General features: G+C 46.5%; 1 protein-coding gene across 12 annotated transcripts in view; it reads left to right on the plus strand.

Moving 5' to 3' along the window:
• The window catches only part of TANC1 (tetratricopeptide repeat, ankyrin repeat and coiled-coil containing 1), a 229,362-nt gene that overhangs the window by 172,664 nt on the left and 40,273 nt on the right, over nucleotides 1-16,425 (plus strand). For 8 of the 12 annotated variants that reach the window (XM_078070837.1, XM_078070841.1, XM_078070844.1 and 5 more), the window contains 6 exons: nucleotides 1,979-2,101; nucleotides 2,889-3,170; nucleotides 3,930-4,087; nucleotides 6,341-6,572; nucleotides 7,912-8,078; nucleotides 10,039-10,646. In XM_078070837.1, coding sequence (XP_077926963.1) covers nucleotides 1,979-2,101; nucleotides 2,889-3,170; nucleotides 3,930-4,087; nucleotides 6,341-6,572; nucleotides 7,912-8,078; nucleotides 10,039-10,646 — 1,570 coding nt within the window. The remainder of the gene's footprint in view (nucleotides 1-1,978; nucleotides 2,102-2,888; nucleotides 3,171-3,929; nucleotides 4,088-6,340; nucleotides 6,573-7,911; nucleotides 8,079-10,038; nucleotides 10,647-16,425) is intronic. The other 4 variants (XM_078070839.1, XM_078070846.1, XM_078070840.1 and 1 more) reach the window with 1 other exon arrangement.

Below are 16,425 nucleotides of genomic sequence, written 5' to 3' on the forward strand. Positions count from 1 at the left end.
TTGCAGTCCTCTCTTTGGAATGCCCTTTGTATAGTCTCATGTTCTTAATCCTTTCAGTTGTCACAGAATTATAAACTGAATGTCGTGTTCTGAGGGGTCAGGAGAAGGGAAATAGGAAACCCTTTGGAGGCTCCAGGTGTCTTTGGGTTCCCTAGGGCTGAAGCAGCAGGCCAGATGTTTGTGGCTGTTCAGCTCTGAGCTGAACTCGGCTTACGGGTTACAGCTCTGGGTGCTCCTTCCCCCTCAGCCTCCAGCATGTGGGTGTGCTCACGGTGAGATGTGTTGAGGAGAGGGGCACTTGCAGAGGCCTGGCTCAGAGTCCCAGATCCCAGGTCCCAGGCAGGAGCCTAGAAATACATGTTCCGGGTGGTGTTATTGTAGGGAGCCAGGGTGCAGGGTCTGGTCCTGGTGGCCCTCCGGGAAGTTTCACACACCCTCGTTGGGAAGGACCCAGAGAGAGAAGCTAGAGGCTGCCATTGGATTCCCAGAAATTAGGTCCATTTGGAAGTCCTACATAAGGAATTAGCTGAATCTTTCTAATGGGAGAGACTTGTGTGGGGTATTGACATAAGTATGCACAGGGTGTGTAAATAAACTGTGGATACTCACCAAAAGGATAGAGGAGCATCAAGTGTATGCTGTTGTGAAGTCATGGTGTCAGATGTCTCTCCTGGGACTGGGTGTGTGGTGGATTGCCCTTTGGGGAATGTGGCAAGAGGGGACGTGCCACCACAGAGCCAAGCCCTGGAGCCACCCAGGTGCTTGTTGAATGAAGGAGTCATGGGGGGAGGGTTTGCTAACAGTGAGGGAGAAAAGGATGAAAGCCTCAGGAGGGGAAATAGGGAGGACCCAGATTGAGCAGATGGTGCCGGTCAGTAGCGGGATGCTGTGAGCCAGAAGGTTTTCAGCAGACAGATGGCCCAACTTGACTTCTCTCGCTCGAAACTTGGTCCCACTAATGATTTCACCAGTCCTTAGAAGCCTTAGACCTTGGAATTCAACTCCTGCTCCCCACTTATTTACCCTCAAATGATGCCTATATTTTATTATCCTGGAAGAGAATTGTATGTCTTGGATTAGCAGTACCTTATGTTGGGCCACTTAACTCACAAACAAATTAGGTTAATTTTATTGAGAATTCTCTCACTGTGGCCTAGGATGTATATGCAAATAAGGGGAGGTTCTTTTTTTTTTTTTTCTTTTTGGGCAAAAACACGTACCATGTATTTACTGTTAAGATTTGCTAAGACTTAGCAACATTATTTTGTATTGGTTGTTTTTATAATCCAGCTGGTATGTATGCGTGAATAGACCTTAATGCATTTTAACTGTTCCCTATGTACTGTGAGTCTTACTGATTTGATCAGAGGTAAATATTCCTTCTTTTTAGAATTAAAAAAAAAAAAACGCATACATATAATATAGTATATAATATATACATAAAAATTTAAAGCTTAGGAATATGTTTATTTCCGATGAAATCCGCATGGCTACTTTCCAGTCAGGAGCTGACTTTTAGTGTTTGAGCACTGTGGGATTGTACTGCAGAATCTGCTCACTTAATTAACAAGGTTGGAATTCCAGCAACCATGGAAGGCTCTCCGGAGCTGCAAAGAAGACTCTAGAACTGTGCTGTGTGTTTGCAGTGTGTACTGCAGCCTTGTTGAGTGACACTTGCTGGTCAACTTTGTTTGTAAACATTTTTGGTGAAGTCTGTCTCTTTCCAGGAATAATGGAGAGTTCCGGCAAACATACCACCACATCGTTAAGAATGAGGAACACGTGGTGTTCACCGTTTTTAGGTTAACCTCACTGCAGGAAAAAATAAGCTGGGGTTGGCAAACAAAACCAAAATTACCTTGAAGTCCATTTAGTTGAAAGCCTGAACGAAATCGCTTAGTGCTTTATGATTTATAGTAGTTGGGGTATGTTATTAAAATCAACTTTGAAAAGACTAAACTTGAGTTTAATATTACAGCAACAAGCTCAACCAAATTGGAAGATCTGAGTTATTTAGACGGGCAGAGAAATGCCCCTCTTCGAACGTCAATTAGATTGCCGTGGCACAATACAGCCGGAGGTAGGGCACAGGAAGTTAAAGGTACTGATCTTTGCATCTGCTGGGATAGCGGATATCATGAATGCATTCACTCAACATTGAGGATCTGTGATAACCAGCGTTTAAGCCAGCTCATTTAAAAACATGACGTGTGCGTGTATGCTCAAAGTTTATCTATGACGTGTGCTAGGAGGCCATCCTTAACGGTTTGGGGCTTCTTCCTTAAAATCTGTGATCAACTCATTTCTGGAGTTGAAAAATAATTCTGCAATATATTATTTTGAAGTGAGGGGTAATTGAACACTCACTGGATAACACTTGTCACCAACGAAGAATCAGCTTCGTTTCAGGTCCGTGGGCCGTTGGCCACTTCCTGTAATGCACAGTCGGGTGGTCCACAGCCTCACCGAAGGGGCCACGCGTCACCACGCCCAGATGAGAGCTGGGGCTCTGTCTCTAGGAAATCGCCTTTCCCTTTTACTCCTACAGTAGTGGAAGAAACCTGGCTTAGATACTGTTTCAGACAAGCCAATGAGACCTGGTTTGGGGCCCCCTGCATCACTTTCTCTAATCCTCCGCATGTCTGTCCTGAGTCATGATGACAGAACTAGCTGGTCATTTTAATAGGACCCTTTGTAAAACCAATGGGGGGATTATAAATGAGATATGACAGAAGTATTAATAGAACCAGATTGGAAACACAGATCGCTGGTGGCATAAAACTAAAGGCTAATACTGAGTATAACATGCAAGCAATGCTAAATTGAGTTTTTAAGTGTATAAAATTATGACATTCTTCTAAAATAATTATCTTTTTTTTCCCCCTAAGCACGATTTGCTCCCTACAAGCCCCAGGACATTTTGTTGAAACCCCTGTTGTTTGAAGTACCAAGCATAACGACAGACTCTGTGTTTGTGGGAAGGGATTGGCTCTTTCACCAGATAGAAGAAAACTTGAGGAACACAGAACTGACAGAAAATAGAGGCGCCGTGGTTGTTGGAAACGTGGGCTTTGGGAAGACAGCAATCATTTCTAAGTTGGTGGCACTTAGCTGCCATGGAAGCCGCATGAGGCAGATTGCTTCTAGCAGCCCCGGTTCACCACCTAAAAGTATGTGCATGTTTCATGCTGGTCTAGTTGATGATCAAATGTAAGGTAGATGGAGGACATCCATTCTCAGTTCTCCTCACATTGTTCCAGCTTTTTGAACGCTCCCATCTCTCCTGATGCCCAGGAGCCATCCCCTGGGGTGAGGCCAGCCTTCCCTGGTCTTCTCCCAGCTGGAGAGCCTGTCTCCCTCTTTATATGGGCAGTGAAGCCTGATCCGGTGCCCTGGGGAGTTTGGGTCCCAAAACCAAGGGGGTTAGGCTCCCGGCAGAAGCAGCCAGGTGGAGTCTGTGTACAATTCTCTTGTACCCCGTTCTCCACAGCCTTTGTCCTCTATGCTGGATTTACTAGGAGTATAAAAACTAACTTAAAATGGGATATAGTAGCTAAATATTTGACTAGTCATGTCTTATTTTTATGTATCATAAACCCATTAAAAGAAAGTGTCTCTAACATGGTGCACAGGAACAAGTGAGCCATGAAAGATTATTATTATTATTATTTTTTAAAAAAGCAGAAGGAATTTAATAAAAAACCAGAAACAGCAGTTCTCCTGGGGCGGGGGAGGGGGGTGGCATCTGGGTGGATGGGAGGCAGGGCTGAGAGGGACACTTGTGTTCTCCTTTGCACCTTTGCATTTGGGACGGTGTTCACTCATTACCTATTAAAATACTCTCTGGGTCTAATCAAGAAGTATGTTCAGTATCTCACTGTACCCCTATTCTGATGTTGTAATAATTAAATTGGTCTCTTTCTCTGCAGCTTCAGATTCCTCCCAGGATCTTCCTTTCACCCCATTGCTTTCACCGAGTTCTTCTGCAGGTGTTACCAACACAGCTAAAACACCCCCTGGGTCTGTATCTGATACTCCTGAAAACCAGAGACCAAGAGAGGATGCAGTGAAATACCTTGCTTCTAAGGTAATCTGCTGTTCTAGGGGGAGCCTTCCCGAGCATGGAGGTGGGGGAGAGAGATGTTTGTTAGTTTGGCTTCTGAGAAAGGAGTTTAAAGAGGGATCTTAAAACAGAGACCATTGCATATAATGCAAAAATGTAGCTGTTGATAAAATAGCAATAGAGTACTCCAAGTAAAAGGTATTAATGAAAATAAATCTCCCCAGACACTGGCAGTGGACCTTTACTCATCTTCAACAGTGGATTGAAAGAATTCCCCAGAGTAGCAGGTTGTATCGCAGGCTCCACAAATCCATCCTTAAAACCCCATGCTGGCCTTCACTTGGTGCCAGAGTGGGAGACTGGGAGCCTTGAACGTGACCCAGGCCACCACGCCTGTGTTCCCTGCGTCCTTCTATCAGAGGTTTCTTGTGTTATAAAAGAGACTTGGCCGACTTTCCCTTTGTAGATTCAGAGCCATCAGGATCCTTCTGAAATTTTCCATGTGCTCAGCATCCGTCACAAGTTCCTGAGCCTCCCTCTGCATTCGAGCAGTTACGTCGCTCACTCCTGGTGCCCTGCTTGGGTCTCCCTGGGCAGCAGCAGTGTGAGTTGGCAGAGCTGGGGAACACGAGGGGCCAGTGTGAGGGACATCTAGGGAGGATACCCCCTGGGGGTGAGTTTGGTGCAGGGGACGGAAAAGGAGGCTTTTTTGCCCCAGATCCTTGCTTTTTGCTTCTGCTTCTGAGGTGAGAGCCGCTCCTCACTGGTGTAGGCAGCCCTGGCCGCTGATTCGGGGCAGTCCTCTGGTCAAAAATGGGTGATCAGAGATGAGGGATGGCATGTAGACTTCAAAGCCACCCTGCCACAGTGATTTTTCAAGCCACAGTAAGAGACGCGTGTCAGATGGGAGACCTGGTACACACACATACACAACTTGAAGCAAAAGCCTGTTCTTATAGCCTATGAAATTCACTGTATGGAGTGAAGACAAGCTGTCGCCGCTCCAGATGGAGCTCATGACCCGCTGTTGAGTCGGCCGACTTCTTTTGTCACACAGTGCTGGATGGACGTGGTGTGGGCCGTCTCCCCGGCGGTCTTCTGTGCTCCGGCTCCTCGGTCCAGGGGAAAGCTGAAGAGCCAACAGCCTTCCCCCGAGTGTTGATGATAAATCCAATCTCAAACAGGAGTCACATGACAGTTCCACATTGGCCACATCTGCTCTTGCCTCTTGTTTTTAAGAGTCTGCGGACCTGGAATCTAATCCCAGAACTTCCCTTGATTATCTGTGTCACCCTGGCCACACATTTAACCTGGGTGCTGCCCTCAATCTGTGACCCAGACCCAGTGAGGCCGGGCGTGTGTGGAGCTCAGGGAAACAGCAGGTGCTCATACCCTTCTGAAGAACACAGAGCACTTCGCACACGTACATTTTTACCTTTTTCACCTTTCTTGCCTCATACTCCCATTCCTCCTCTTACTCACACATGGGAAGGTATCAGAGTTTGCATACGTCTACAGCACTTTTCTTCCCAGACCCTTCTGCATCTGGCACTTTCCTTGGGCTCTCTCACAAGCAGCCTGCTGCCGCTTCACATCCGTCCCAACATAGGCAACGCTCCTCGTCCCCTCGGTACCTGGGCAGGGACCCGTCTCCTCCTGTGTGTCCCTTCACAGAACAGGCAGACATTTGGTGATTTCTGATTTGAGTCCTTCAAACCGTGTTGCTGTTGAATTTCTCCACGGTGTCAGGGTTGTGTGTGGGGAGGGGGCTGAGGGTTTGAGCCGGGCTGCCTGGCCTCCAGCTCCAGCTGTGACTTTCAGCACGACTCCCCTAGCCGCCAGCGTTACCTGGTTTGGGGAAGCAGCAGATGAGCTTCCCGAGGAGATGCTGCTCTTTGTGAAAGCAGAAATGCCGTGATTAAGGCACTTCTGGATGTTGAGTACATTGGGACTATTCGGAATTGCTTTAAGCCAGGGTAGGCTTTAGGTTTTATGCATGAGTTTTATTCATTTAGTTTCCGTACAAAGTAACTTGTACTGATCTTAGTGTGAATCAAGGTGGATTTGTGGCTGCAATTAAAAGTCTGCCCAGAACTTGGCAAAGCATGTGAATGAAAGAATAACCGAATCAGTTAAGCTAAATAATGACTCAGCGTTGGCGAAGAGAAGCGGCCTGTTTCGTGACTGTGGCCGATGGGGACACTGCATCTGTGTGGGATTGTGGAGGGAGCATGTGAAGAGGGGAAGGTGATGCTGATGGCTGTGCTTCTTGCACAGGTCGTGGCCTACCACTACTGCCAAGCCGATAACACGTACACGTGCCTGGTGCCCGAGTTCGTGCACAGCATCGCAGCTCTGCTCTGCCGGTCCCATCAGCTGGCTGCCTACAGGGACCTACTGATAAAGGAGCCCCAGCTACAGAGCATGCTGAGCCTCAGGTCCTGCGTGCAGGACCCGGTGGCCGCCTTCAGGAGGGGAGTGCTGGAACCGCTCACAAGCCTGAGAAATGGTACCTCTGAGTAGCCGCGCGCACCCTCTTTCTCGTTAGGAGTCCGGAGCGCCCAGGATGGTCCTCCAGATGACTTGGATGGGAGTGAGGGTGGGCGCCTGGGGAGAATGTGGGTGAATCTGTGTACGGCTCATTCTCTTCCCCAGAACCATCTCCCCAAAGTTCTTCCATGCTTCTTTTTTTTTTTTTTCTTCCATGCTTCTCGAATGGTGTCATTCGGGCTACCTGCTCCGCGGGAAGCCTGTTTCTCCCTCTACCAGTTCCCCTGCTTGTGTTCCCTCTCTCGCTGTGTCTCTCTCTGTCAAAAAAATAAATAAAATCTTAAAAAAAAAAAAAAAAAAAAAAAAAAAAAAGCATCTCTAATAAAGAATTAACTCTACAGTTGAATATTTCCAAAGTAGCTAATTTGTAACCGTAGGTTATTTAGAGGACTTATGCCCTGGAAACTGTTGCCTGCATGTTTTATATTCATTCCTACCTAGCAGGGGGAATAAGTTGGTCGATTGAGTGACTTGCCAGCATGTTTTTTCAGGGCATCTGCTCAGTTGAGTTGAACCTAAAGGCTTTTCTAGAAGTGTTCATTTGATTTTTTTTTTTTTTTTCTGTTTTTTGGGGGGGGTCCTTGAAATATTCAGCAAGGTAGGAGAAGTTAATGCTCTTATGGGTTGTTGCATTCCTTATCCTTTCTCCTCCTTGCTCCTCACCTTTTGAGCTAGTTTACCTGCTTTCATTAGTACCTCTGCTAGAGGAAAGGGGATTGAAACAGATCTGTCATCATTTCGCCTCATTTTCCTGGGCAGAAAGTTAGTGCTAATAAATGGAAAACTAGATTGAGGCTTGTGGGAAAGAGCCCTGTTCTAGAAGTCTATAAAAGAGAGGTTCTCACCACTGGCTGGCTGTGTGCCTTGGGCCAGATGCTTTGCCTTTGAGGGTCAGTTTTTATCCCCTGAAATCCACTGAGAGAGTTCTATGGGGGAGGACCTAGAGCTTCTCCAGAGTTAATCTCCGTATATGCTAGTTATCTTAGCCATAGCTCACCCCAGTGACAGGAGTTTATGAAGAGTTAACTGTATCCTATACATGGGTGAGATCCTGCTAATGTGTGTAATGCAATATGTTTCTGAAAGCTGTTCTATAAGATTTGTTTTTCTCTTGGCTGTGTGCTCTGGTTTTCATGATAAATTAGTAGAAAATATGCTTCTGTGAAAACCGTTTCTTCTGTGATATGCAACCTTTTTAGTTTTTCCTAACACTTTAAAGTGTGCATTAAAATACACTGGGTGGTGCCATTTTATAGAAAAGTATAATTTCATAATTAAAAAATTATTTTATCCTTTAGAGCAGAAAATTCCTGAAGAAGAATACATTATTTTAATAGATGGCTTAAATGAAGCTGAGTTTCATAAGCCTGACTATGGAGATACGCTTTCTTCATTTATTACCAAAATTATTTCTAAATTTCCTGCCTGGCTGAAGTTGATTGTGACTGTAAGAGCGAATTTTCAGGTAAGAAAGAATTCTCAAATCTCTTTTCAAGACCCCATACCCAAATTTTATGGTGTGATTAACAACATAAACTGTTATAAAGCATTTAGCTGCTGAATTGAAAACTGTATTAGGGCTTCAAAATATTTAGTCTGCAAAGCTCCAAATGGGTGAAACTAGGACCTTTTTACCATCCAAGGCACATGCATCAAGGTGTCAGGAAAGTCTCCTGTTAGCATGGCACTGTCCCTGCACTTCCAAAATGCAAGTGTCAGCCCTGGATGTAACTCAGTTTGTCTACTAGAGTTTAAAGTTATTCCTGCTGGTAGTTAATTTGTGTGGGGTTGCAGTGGGACTTTATGTTTTTTGTTGTTGTTGTTTTTTTTAATGAGGAAAGGAAGGAAAAATTTTTAGGGCTTAAAGAAGGTCCATTTTTTCATAAAACTTAAGCATGAGCTACCACTTGCAGCCAGATGAAGTGGGGGTTTTTTTGTTGTTGTTTTTTAAATTTTCTTCCCCATCTTTCCCCTCATTTGAACCCTAGATTATATCTTAACAACCTTTGACTCCTTCCCTCTACCCCTGTCCTTTTTTAGTAAAGACATTACTCTTAGATTTGATTTTTGCCCTTTTATGATGATGTCTATTTAAAAATAGCACTTGGGTTCTTTCTTTTCTCATTAGAAGTGGCATTAGGCCTCAGCCAAGCTTGATGGTTGTTTTTATGGCCATTTGATTCATACCCTTTGCAGTCATTTATCACACAGGAAGCAGAATTTGGCAATCGATAGAGCAAAGGAACAGAGTCCTATATTTTCTGTACTAGCCGTGTAAATTTTGACAGGTCCGTTAGCATCCATGTAAAATGGGAGTGATTATACTCAGCCTGACCCCTGCAATTATTACATTCAGTGAAGACCTGGAGTTAAATTTCTTCAGAAATGATAGTGGGAAGTTTAAAGAAAAAAACTAAAAACTCATCTCTGCTGTGAGGTGTCAGGATAGTGCTGATTATTAGGATGGGGATGGGATGGGAGGGGACATGGGGCTTCTAGGAGCTGGCGATGTTCTGTTTCTAGCTGCTGGTGACACAGGTATGTTTGACTTTGTGAAAATTAATGACACCATGCAATTATGGTTTGTATGTTCTACTTCCATTTAAAAGTTTACTTTGAGGGCGCCTGGGTGGCTCAGTTGGTTAAGTGACTGCCTTCGGCTCAGGTCATGATCCTGGAGTCCCGGGATCGAGTCCCGCATCGGGCTCCCTGCTCGGCAGGGAGTCTGCTTCTCCCTCTGACCCTCCCCCCTCTCATGTGCTCTCTCTCTCTCAAATAAATAAATAAAATCTTTAAAAAAAAAAAAAAAAAAGTTTACTTTGAAAGAACAGCAGTTAAAAGAAAAAAAGATGGTAGGCTCTACTGAAGTCTGAGGTAGGCAGCTTTGTCGGCAGGCTGGGTCTGGGGCACAGCCTGGCAGGGGCGGGGGCGGTTTCCGATTTCCTGGCTCAGTTTTGCAGTTCCAGTATCTGATGCATGGTGAGGGATGCCTCTTATCTCGGTGTCTGGCCGTGTTCTTAGATACACAGTGCTGGTTTGTGTCTGTCTTTGTTGTATAACCTCTGCACAATGTAAGGATTATGGGTATCAGGTCACTTCAGGATCTCCCTCCCCTTGGCTGGTATGGCCAGCTCGCTGTCTGCTCAGGGCCCTCGCGCCTCGCTCGGCTCTGAGGCTTCGGATGAGGGCTTCGGGAAAGCCATTACTGATTCGATCTCGCATCAGGATTTCTTTCACATAAGCTTTTTATCTTCAACTTATCCTATTACATGTTTTAATACAAAACAATGAGTCCCTGTAATCCATGAAAATCCTCCTTGAAAGAAAAGTTAGTGAATCTGGTTTGGAATGCAGCTCACATAAAAAAGAAATCTCTGTGGAGTGACACTGTGGGTTTTGGTGTTTCTTTTCCCCTTCCCCTGCAGGAAATCGTCAGCACGCTGCCCTTCGTCAAGCTTTCCTTAGATGACTTCCCGGACAACAAAGACATTCACAGTGACCTGCACGCCTACGTCCAGCACAGGGTCCACAGCAGCGAGGACATCCTCAGCAACATCTCCCTGAACGGCAAGGCCGACGCCGCCCTGATCGGGAAAGTGAGCAGCCACCTGGTGCTGCGGAGCCTCGGCTCCTATCTGTACCTCAAACTCACCCTGGACCTCTTCCAGAAGGGACACCTGGTCATCAAAAGTGCCAGCTACAAGGTGGTGCCCGTGTCTCTGTCCGAGCTCTATCTGCTGCAGTGCAACATGAAGTTCATGACCCAGTCCGCATTTGAGAGAGCGCTCCCGATTTTGAACGTGGCCCTTGCATCCCTCCACCCCATGACCGACGAGCAGATCTTCCAGGCTATTAATGCGGGCCACATACAAGGGGAGCAGGGATGGGAGGACTTCCAGCAGAGGATGGAGGTGCTCTCCTGCTTCCTCATTAAGAGGCGAGACAAAACCCGCATGTTCTGCCACCCATCTTTCAGGGAGTGGCTTGTGTGGAGAGCAGATGGTGAGAACACAGCCTTCCTGTGTGAGCCCAGGTACGGCAGGCCGCTTGCTGTCAGCGCTTTGCAGGGAGTCGAATGTGCGATTGGGGAAGGGATTCCAAACACAGTTCACCTTTCTCCCCCTTCCCCCTCCAACAGTTCACCTCTTCTAATGGGAAGGCAACACAGGATGAATAATTCAGGAGGGCAGTGGAAGATCCTGCTACTATACAAAAGCTTCCTTCCTTTAATTGCTAGAATCTTGGGATTCCTCAGTACCTTTGGTGAGAGAGAAGCTAGGCACACCTGGTGACCTTTCTTTGCTGCCCATTCTCTTCTAGACCTTGGGGCCCTTTATGGGAATCACATGTGGGAAAGTGTGCTGCATGCTCGGGGGGACAGCGGGCTTCTCCAGGGGCTGCTCTCAGCTCGCTTTCTTCACCTGCAGTCTGTGGACTGTCTTGCACCTGCAGGACCCCCCCTTGCCACCTCTTGGGCATGCAGCATCTTGTCCCAGGGATCAGATGTGTCTGCTGGCCCACGGAGGAGCACAGAGATCACATGGGCTGCCTCATTTTGCATTTGTGGCTCAGTGCGGTGTAACAGATTGGGATTTGGGCTCGGCAGGATTCAGGTTCCGACCTCGGATGCCCTGTTTACGACATGGTGCTGGGGCAGCTGTGTCCAGGGAGTCGAAAGTTCCATGGAGGATTCGCAACAGGGCCAGGCCAGGATGCAGTTCTCCTCATTGCCCAGGGGAGGGCCTGCACCTCGTGTGGCCTTGTGCTAGTCAGAGTGAGAGGTCAGGGAATTTGAGGGCACGCAGATGCTTTCATTTCAGTAAGGGTGGGTTCTTGTCCCACCACTTCTGCCTGGCCCCGGCCCACCTTGCTGTGGTCTTGTGGAACTTCTGCTATTCATGAGTCAGAATTGCCTCCGACTGTAACAGGCCCAACAAGTGGCTGGACTATCGCCTGTGAGCTGCACGGGGCATTTGACCTGATGCTGGGGTCCAGAAAGGAAGAGGTAAAAAAAAGCATTAGTGAGCCGCACACCACCTTCCTCCCCACAAGGATTGACTCAACATTGACCAAATAGGGGTCTGGCTGGTGTTTCATGTTGTGGGTAGCATTGTCTTCTTAGGCAATCCTGGGCTAAAAATTTGTTCTTTTGAGTCTGGTTTGAGGCAATAAACTTGTCACTTCCAGGCTATTTAGCCAGACTGTAATAACTAGGTGGAAATGTGTGCCATTTTATATTTGACATATTTAGCCAAGTCAGATCATTTTCTAGGAAGATAGGCTGTAGTTGAGTTTGTAGAAACATAGAAACAAGTTTGAAAGACTGGCGAAGGGCGTGTAGATTTGTTACCCGGGTTAGAGGCAGACATAGTTGGACTGGAGTCACCGTAAAGCATTGCTCTGGTTTGGGGGGTAGGTGGCATTGACGTTATGCAGCCGAGGGCAGAGCCGACCGCACGGTGACGGGTGGCTCCCGACTGCTGATGTGTTCCAGTACGCAGGCATGGGGCCTGACCCAGGGTAGGGCCAGAACTGCACCAGGGCAGGAGAGACACCCAGGGTGCAAAGTGTAAGGAGTTGCTACTTCTTGGGATTGTGTACATCAGCATTTACCCAAGACCCCTATAGTTCTTGAACTTCATTTAGCAGATAGAGATGGTGGAAGGGCCCTACTGGATACATTTCAGCAAAAGTTTATGCAGATCCACCACCTATAGGGTACTGTGGCAAATACACAGATTCTCTGGGACAAGGGCCTGGCTCTCGAGGGCTGCCCACACGGGAGGGCGGGTACGGCAGGAGGTGACCATGTGTAAGGAAAACACACTGCATGTGAACTTCAGGAAAGAGAAGCTTCCAGCTAGGGGAGACAGTTTTTGGAAGATGTTTCACATACATGAGGACCTTTGGGTTGGACCTTGAAAGATGGGTAGCATTTCTCTTTCCCACCTCAATTAGTTGTAATTTTGCCCCAATTATGGAGAAGAAGCAAAAAAGAACCCAGCACCCAGAGACAGTGACATTTTACCTTTTATTTCTGCCTCTTTTTGTTCATTTTAAACATTCTCCAAATCAACTTTTCTGTATTAAAATTCCCAAATTGCCTTTTTTTTTTTTTTTTTTTTTTTTTTATTACACATGGACAGCTTAGGGAGTGGTTTGGAAATGTTAGTCAAGTATCATTTTTCAGGGCTGTGTAAACCTAGTAGGCGAATGATAATGTGCTTTACTGTCCCTTTATTGTGGGGCCTGGCAGTTGTTTCTGGGTTACTTATAACTAAAGAAACCTATTGCGAATATCTTGGTGCTTTGCAGGAAAGCAATAGAATTTTCCTCCCAGGTTTGATTATTCCTTAGGTTAGAATTACAGGAGCAGAATTAAAAAGATAAAGAGTAAGTTGCTTAGAGTCTTCAGTCACATCACCTAGACTTAAGCATCATTCACATTTCATTATGTCATTTTTTGCTGATACAAGTTGTAGACACCATGACATTTTACTCCTAAGTAATGGATTATGGACCTCAAAAAGACATTTTTTAAAAAAAGATTTTATTTATTTGACACAAAGAGAGCATGAGCAGGGGGGAGGAACAAGGGGAGAGGGAGAAGCAGGCTCTCCGCTGAGCAGGGAGCCCGATGCCGGTGCTCAATCCCAGGACCATGGGATCATGACCTGAGCCGAAGGCAGGCACTTAAGACTGAGCCACCCAGGCACCCAGAAAGACATTTTCATACTCAACCACAACACTATTGCCACACCTAAAATATTAATACTAAGTCATCAGTATTATCACACATTTAGCTGTGCTCAAATTTCTCCACTTCCTTCATATTTTTCTAGTATGTTTGAATCAGGATCCAGATAAGATCTATGAAATGCATTTTATAGTGTCTCTTTTAATCTGTAGGTTTCTTTTTGCTTTGTCCTTACATTTCTTGAAAAGAACGATGAAGGGGCACCTGGGTGTTATATTCGGTTAAGCATCCGACTCTTGATTTCAACTCAGGTCATGATCTCAGGATGAGATTGAGCCCTGAGCCCTGTGCTGGGCTCTGTGCTGGGCATGGAGCTTACTTAAGATTCTCTCTCCCCCTCTGTCCCCACCCCCCTCCTCACGCTCTCTCTTAAAAAATAAATAAATAAATAAATAAAGTGGTTTCCTGTAATCTGAATTTTGCTGATTTCATCCTAATGGTATTTAATGTGTTTATCACCTCTATTTCCTGAAATTGGTTTTTAAATCTAGAGACTTGATCAGATTTTATCTTAAATATTTTTTGCAAGGATACTTAATAGGTGGTAAGTTGGCTTCCATCAGCATGCCCACAACGTCTTAGAGCCACTGATGATCATTTCCCAGATCTGTCAGTTCATTAGGGTTGCACGAGGAGTTTTAAAACTTGAACAGCCTGCTGTCTGTCCTCTTTTCTACATGTGGACTTGAGGAATGAACAGATAGGATGTCAGTAGGTGGAATGAGGCTATTGCAGACAGGAGGGCTATCTAAGGCATCACGTCAGAATAAGCAGGTTGTGTTCTGGCAACAAGAAGTCTAGTTTGGCTAGAGTTTTTGTCAGGGATTGGAGGAGTTAACAGAAGCATGTGCTAAGGAGAGTGGACTTGAATCTGTCATCTGTGGAGAACCCACAATTGAGCAGGTTTAGAACGCAGATTGCCTATGCAGGAGTGTGGAGGCTGTGGAGCGTGCGGACCTGTGTAACAGGCAGCGGGGACTTGGTGGCCCTGGCTTGGGGATGCAGCAGGTAGGGCTGGCCCTGCTGACATGAGATGGGTGGGCACAGCCTGGCCTTATGAACAGAGTCAAGGAGAAGGAGGTGCTGTAGAGGATGTCAGGGTGGTAAGCCTCAGAAACCAGGAGTGGCACTGCTCTTAGGAAGGGTAAGAAAAACAGGAGGTATGGAGCAGGTTTTGCTTCATGCAACTTGAGCTTGTGGGGTCAGCAGACCCGACCCCCACACCCCTCACTGCCACCAGTGGACAGGTTCCATTGGTGGAGTGAATGGGGGAGTCCGAAGCCTGGGGAAGCTGAAGATGTGGCATCACTGATGGGAGAAATGGTGGAGGGGCCTGGTGAGGAAAGGGAGCTCCTGACTTCTGGAGCATGGAGCAGGATTCCGGAAAGGAGGTCGGGGGTGTAGGAGCTGCTGAGAGCTAAAGGAAGATGAAGGCGAAGAGGGAGCCGTTGGCTTCCTAGTGTGGGAGGAGGGTCCTCCATCCTTACAGATTCCTTCCATCAGGCAGTGAGGGGCGGAAGAGGAGAGAGCCAACATCCTGGGATGGGAAGTAGAAGGGTGGAGAGGATCAGCAGGCACACAGTGTCTTAATGTCTCTCAGAGCCACTGATGGTCGTGATTGCTGAGGATTGTTTGTGGGGCGGGGGGAGGGTTTTGTTTTTAACACAGGAGATGCAGATGTTGGAAACAGTGTTAAGTTAATGTGGGGAAACGTAATCCATGAAGAAGGAGACGTTGGAAGTGCAAGCGGCTGGGGGCAGGGAGTACAGGCACCTTGCCTCCTTTGTGTTCCCGTTGAGGATGTTCACAGTGCCATTTCACCGAATCTTGTTTACAGTGTGTGTCCTCTGTTTGCTGAGAGCGCCTCCAGGGAAGCGCCTCACATTGTTCCCCGGGGAATCCTCCGTATCCAGCATGGTGCTAGTTAGGAGGTGGGTGTGATTGAATGAGAAATCATGGTTCGCTGATTAAGAGCATAGGCACTTGCATTGGGCAGACTGTGGTTCAGATTTCTACCCTGTTGTTTACCAGCTGTTTGATCTTTTGGGCAGATCACTTAAGCTATACCGGCCTCTGTTTCCTCATGTAGACAAACTGGGAATTATGATACTTAGTTGTTCACAGGGTTGTGCAGATTAATGAAATAATTCAGTTAAGTTTCTGCATCTGGTATATAGTGAAAGCTTGATATATAGGAGCTTTGGAGAATGAAGAGACTTATGAGTGCAGGTAGACTTAGAAGGGGCACATGATCTGGAGACCAGGAGGGAGGGAAGAAAAGGTAAATGGGATATAGAGGAATGCAGGTATCTGGTGATTACATGGTGAATTGTCTCCTCAGGTGAGAAGCTGTGTGCTTAGCTGGGATGAGTAAGAGCCTTTGATCCAGACATTGAAGGGTTCATGGTCATTTCCCCATCAGGGCCAGCCGTGGTACTTAGCTTCATGTGTCTTTGTGGTGGACATAGTTGGCATGGCCACTGAGCTCAGCAGACTGGGAGATTGAGGATAACTTAACCAGTGGCTGGGAGATGTGGGCCAGGATGAACCCTGGGACCTGCCTGTGGCTAGGGACTAGGGAGGGCATGGGGCCTGGAGCACTGGAAGGTGGCAAAGAGCAGGAGGGGTGGGAACATGGGAGGATCTCATCTGAGAGGGAAAACCCAAGCTTGAAGTCTGGGAGGTGGGTGTGTGCTCGTGGAAGAGCTCTAGTCCCTTACAGGACCATCAGACAGGACACTCAGTGTCAGCATAGTTGTAAGTCATGCCTTCCCTTATAGTATAAAAAGCAATCTCTTGGTCTCCTGCCTTGGTCTCCTCATCTCTAACATGGTTTGTAACTTATTTGAAAAACAGGCATGCAGCTGGATAGTTAAACAATATTTAAATGATGCATGCTTTTAATGTAGATTAGCAACTATCAGGACATTTGGGAGAATGCATTTTTTTTCCCTAACCTTTATCCTTTTTTCCACAACTACCTGCTCATCTTCCCCCCACCCCCCGAAAAAAAAAAAAAAAAAAAAACAGCACCTGGGTTGTCAGGTTGATAGAA

The sequence above is a fragment of the Halichoerus grypus genome, chromosome 4 (genome assembly GCF_964656455.1).
Source record: "Halichoerus grypus chromosome 4, mHalGry1.hap1.1, whole genome shotgun sequence".
NCBI lineage: Eukaryota > Metazoa > Chordata > Mammalia > Carnivora > Phocidae > Halichoerus > Halichoerus grypus.